The following is a 5,172-nucleotide window of genomic DNA, read 5'->3' as shown; positions in this document are numbered from 1 at the left end:
GAAGTGTCCCCAGAATTTCAGCAAAGATTTGGACCTAACAATTAAGACAAGGAAAGGTAGAGGATAAATATAATAAGTACTCTGCTTCTGTGGCTGAAAGAGGTGCATTGTTGTAAAATGGAAATTTGCATACAGTTGAGGGATTCTTGTGGCAACAAAGTTAATGTTTTGTTATTAATATAGGTTTCTTCATTTTCTTCTGACAGAAATCACAGGCAGAATCGACTGTATCTTCCTTTGGTTTAAAGGAAGACTACTTCTGTAATTTTAGTCCTATTTAAATTAAAATTAGATTAGAACTTCAAATTAGATTAGAAATTAATCACAAGCAGAACTCCTGTATATTCTCCTAAGACATGCACCACTGTTGCCAGGATGACAATTTGTGAATACATTGGTGGATTTTCCTATGTTCTGCCCATGTCTTTAAGGGTGTGAATTTGACTTGATAGTCACATATTTCTTATGACTGAAAGTACTGATAGAGAGGTGAGGAGATTTTGTAGAGAAAAAAAAAATTGTAGAGGAAAAAAAAAACAGAAATTTAAATAATCTTTGCAGTTCAGGCTCCAGAAATACATTTATTTCCTAACATGCTGATCTGTAACCACTTATGTACAATTTGATCAAAATAAGTGTGGTTTGGAGAAAATAATCTTCTATCTTAATCTTCTGTTGAGCAGAAAGTCAGTCTGTCATTCTTCTAGCACAACAGCATTCTTCTAAGTTTTAGTCACAGGAAAAGAAAATACTCTTTAGGAGACATGTTTACAGATTTTCATTCTATTTTCAAATAATATTTATTGAACATAAGATACTTACTTGGTTTTGTAAAAGGTTAGTAGTATTACTGCCAATGCCATGACTCAAACACCCATTTTCTTTTCTCTCTTTTAAGGCTAAGGTAATAGTCATTGATCAAACAGGCAGATACACTGTTTGATGTTAAWTTTTTTCCAACCTCAGAGTTACAAAAATAGTAACAGAAATGTATCACATTCTACATTTACCACATCTGCAAGGTACATAATATATTTATATCATTTAAAAGATCAAAGTGGAATGATGTAGGACTTCAAGATGTTGCAGTCCAGTTGCATTGTAATATCTATTTCTGAGATCAAGTCAACCACAAATTTTCTCAGCGTTTCCACTGCCTCTCTTAGGCCAATTGATGTAATGTAACAGCGGATGCAAGCTATTATCAAACTTTGCAGCTCTAGACTTTTATAAATTCCTCTCTTCCAACTAAGAAGCTGTGCACAGGTCAAATCRGGTATCTGCTTCCAGGGCAATTGGCATCTGCAAGTTTTAAATGGCATTTCTCTGTATTTGTAAATCAAACCAAACACTTATGATTCAAGCCACTCATGAAGAGGAGCTGCAGGTTTCAAATTCAAGAAAAGAGTTGGTAACCACAATATAGAGACCAGCAGTGTCACGTGCGAGTCTGCTATATGCTACTTGCTTTCAGGCTGCATGTAAATTATGGCCCAGAYATAATTTATAAAGGGGGACCAGAAAGCTATACACCCTTTCTACCACTTTGAAGTGATGTACAYGTCTAAGTCTGTGGATCAAGTACAGTATCTGGTTGGCCTATTAAGCACTCTGAAATTCACAGATTCTGATAGTCTCTCTGTTCCGTAGGCAGGTTCGTGCCCTGCATTCTCGAAGAAAACAAAATTTTGGTACAATTCCTAATTCACCAAAGGATCTCTGCATTCTGTGGATTTGCCGCAGTCGTGATATTCACCTTGCTCTTCCTCGGGAAAGCGGCAGCTGCAGGCATCGTCTTCTTGAGTTGTTTGTTCAAGTGTGGCATGCACTAATGAAAGAAAACATACATTCAAATTCTGTTGAACATATCCAGGCTTCTTATTCCACCCTTTCTCAGTCACACGTGCAGGACATAAGCAGGTAAAAATCTTAGTAATATAATAATTTGATTGTAAATTGTTTCTCTACATAGATGTTTCTGATGCATTAATTTATCATACTTTGTTTTCCCAGTGCACCAAGGGCTGCTAGGTCTTTGTTTGCCACAAGGGATGAAAGGAAGAGTGAGTAACATGGAACTGTTAGATTTTTGGACCAGTGTTATTTTCTCCTATAATCAGAATCACATTAGAGGATGAAGCCTTTACCCTCATATCCTTAGGTAAGAAAAGAAAAACCTATTTTTTTTCCCAGTTTCATGTTGAAATGATAACTTGGAGAGTCACATATTCATGGCTCTGAATCTGTGTAGCGACATATCTCTGTTTGATATTCACTCTTTTACTGTCAATAAAATGTCAAAAATACYCCCAGAGCACAACAGCAGGCAGTCTGGTTGGTGCTGTTTGTTGCTGGCCTTAGGACGTTCAGGCTCTGGGCCGTAGGTACTATTTCTGAGCAGATGGGACTGGAAAGCACTGTTGTCACATGTGCCAGGGATGGTGCTTGGAAGTGATAAAACTAAATCCTAACAGGATAAGCAAAGCTCAGCTGAGCCTATTCACCTTTGTGGATGTGGTCAGAGTTAACCTGCAACACTGATAAAACAGCCACAGCTACCGGAGACCTGATGATAATAAAAATTCCAAAACTTTAGATTCCTTTCAGTTATTCTGACTTCCACAGGAAATTTTCAACATATCTGCAACTATCTTCTGAAGGCATCTAAACCTGGATTCCTACTTTCTATCCAGTTTCAAAAAGGAAAWTAAACAAACAAAAAAACCCCAACAATTTAAAAGTGCATCCATCTTACTTTTTTTGAACATGGCACATAGTTTCTTTTTCTGCCAAATGTTGAAGCATATGCACAAAGGCAGCAGAAACAGTAGGCACAGCAGCCCCGTTACAGCAAGAGAAATTCTGATGATGTCCAGCTGGAGGTCCTTCCCTGCCAAGCAAACAGCATTCTCTTCAGTGTTACAGAGCAAATTTGTACTGCAGCTGAATTAGCCAGCTTCTTTACTGCCACCTCAATGTGCCTGCTTCTAGATTAGTTTTGCAATATTAGAAATGGATACAAGAAAGTCCTCTTGATTTCAATATGTGTGTAAGCTCTAGTACTCTCAGTACTCAGAAAAGTTGTAATTCTTTAGCAAGAATTGAACAATATTATGTGATGACTAACCTGGAACCACGMTAGAAAAGGGAAAGGCAGGAGAAGTGGTGGGTAGAGTAGTGGCTAMAGCAGGACTATCTGAAGTGTGTCTGCAAATGACATCTCTTGTTGTAGTTCCATGTTCCAGGACCTGGCTTGCAGAGCATCTGAACAATATTTAAAAACAAAATCATGAAAATGAATTCAGTCAATTGCAGTAGCAGTATCATTTATTTTTTGATTACTTACTTTGTCCAGTTTTTACAGGAGCCATCGGGTTGATCATTAAAGGTTCCAAAGCGGCAAGTTTGGCAGCCTTCAACGAGACAAAGAGGGCAACCCTCAACAAGACACGTCCCTCTTCTATTGGGAGCCCAGAACTGCACCCAATGCTCCAAGGGCAGCYTCACCAGAGCTGAGCAGAGGGACAGGATCCCCTCCCTTGACCTGCTGGCAACGTCCTCCTGATGCAGCCAGRAGCYCATTGGCCTTCTTGGCCACGAGGGCACTGCTGCCTCATGGTTCACTTGGTGTCAACCAGCACTCCAAGGTCCCTCTCTGCGGAGCTGCTCCCCAGCAGGTCAATCCCTAATCTGTACTGATACCTGGGATTATTCCTGCCCGGGTGCAGGACCCCGCCCTTGTCCTTGTTGAACCACATGAAGTTCTTCTCTGCCCAACTCTCCAGCCTGTCCAGGTCCCTCTGGATRGCAGCACAACCCTCTGGAGTGTCAGCCACTCCACCCAGCTTGRGATCATCTGCAAACTTAGYCAGGGTGCGCTCTGTGCCCTCGTCCAAGTCATTGATGGACAGGCTGAACAGCACCCAGCCCACAACTGACCCCTGGGGGATACCACTGGCCACAGGCCTCCAACTGGCCTCGGCCCCATTTATAAACCACCCGCTGAGYTCTGCCATCCAACCAGTTCTCAATAATATAKAAGATGAGCATTTCAATCAGCATTGTTACCATCTGTTCGTACATGAGCAACAATCCACATTCATAAATACTTGCCATGAATTAATATTTTACAAGCTGTTCTGAGTTTACAAGGCATTTTTTTATTTGTGCCCAGTGCAGAAGCCATGGACAATATGTAATACTGGGCTGCTGAACCATTTTAGCAGAAGCTGCTGCTCCTTGCATTTAACTGCAGTGTTCTCAGCTCTGTATCGCCTGTGCTGGCTACRAGGCTGCTGCCATGAAAAGGGAACCAAAGGTGTGATTTGAGTCTGCACAGGGCTCAGCTTTTGGTGAGCACGGCTGACTGCTCGTTCCATGGAGTATGCGGCGAGGGTAGCAGCGCTGGCGGGTTTTGTCTGCTGGAGGTCCTTACAGCTCCCCTTCCTGCACCGTGCTCAGTGCAGCTGACGCAGGCGCTTAAACTAACAGGGAAAGGGGACCTTACCGCTGCCCGTGTTCTCCTTGCCCACGCCGCAGTTCTTGTCACAGCGGGAGCAGCCGTTGCCGGTGCAGTGATACCCGTCCCTGCACGTGCACTCAGCATCACTTTCTGGTGAACACTGTCTTAGATACCTGAATCTTCCTGAAAGGCAGAAGCAACTCCCACGTTAGACATGTATTCAAACCTAACGACTGCAGCAGCGGAAGAACAAAGACGTTTGCTCGACCACTGACACAAAGTAAACCATCAGTTTAGGGAGAGCTTGGGCATGTGCATCCCGTTATTTGGCCGGTGCTATTTTCTGCTTGCAATGAAATGACAAGTTAGTGCAAATTATTTTATCCTGCATTGGATAAGCGAAACATTTAAGAATAAGCGCTCATCCCCCCGCAGGTCCAGCAGCCCGGAGAGAGGCCACGCCGTCCCCGTTGCCGCCTGGCCGGGCTCCCCCGCCGCCGCCCGCAGCGGGTGCCGGTACCTTCGCATCTGCGGCAGAGGCTGCAGCGGTTCCGTCCCGCGGCGCTGGAGAAGGTGTCGGGCGGGCAGGGCCGGCAGCCGGCGCTCAGCACGAAGGTACCTGCGGGCCGAGACACGCGGTGGCTGCCGTGACCGGGAGCGGGAGCGTGCTCGCGCCGCGCCGCCCCGCGCCTCACCGGCCGGGCAGGGGG

The 5,172-nt window shown here is 44.0% G+C and overlaps 1 protein-coding gene across 1 annotated transcript in view; it reads right to left on the bottom strand.

The window, feature by feature from the left end:
- Nucleotides 1-646: 646 nt before the first annotated feature.
- The window catches only part of TNFRSF9 (TNF receptor superfamily member 9), a 5,712-nt gene continuing 1,186 nt past the window's right edge, over nucleotides 647-5,172 (bottom strand). Inside the window, exons 2-7 of the mRNA XM_026051085.1 lie at nucleotides 4,983-5,081; nucleotides 4,508-4,645; nucleotides 3,347-3,413; nucleotides 3,128-3,264; nucleotides 2,756-2,890; nucleotides 647-1,828 (exon numbers count right to left, since the gene is read on the bottom strand). Of these exons, the coding sequence (XP_025906870.1) occupies nucleotides 1,701-1,828; nucleotides 2,756-2,890; nucleotides 3,128-3,264; nucleotides 3,347-3,413; nucleotides 4,508-4,645; nucleotides 4,983-5,081 (704 nt within the window). The 3' untranslated portion in view covers nucleotides 647-1,700. The remainder of the gene's footprint in view (nucleotides 1,829-2,755; nucleotides 2,891-3,127; nucleotides 3,265-3,346; nucleotides 3,414-4,507; nucleotides 4,646-4,982; nucleotides 5,082-5,172) is intronic.

The sequence above is a fragment of the Nothoprocta perdicaria genome, unplaced genomic scaffold (genome assembly GCF_003342845.1).
Source record: "Nothoprocta perdicaria isolate Ctin4 unplaced genomic scaffold, notPer1 scaffold_72, whole genome shotgun sequence".
In the NCBI taxonomy this organism is placed as follows: domain Eukaryota; kingdom Metazoa; phylum Chordata; class Aves; order Tinamiformes; family Tinamidae; genus Nothoprocta; species Nothoprocta perdicaria.
The sequence above is the reverse complement of the archived record's forward strand: the minus strand, read 5'-3'. Positions and strand labels throughout refer to the sequence as shown.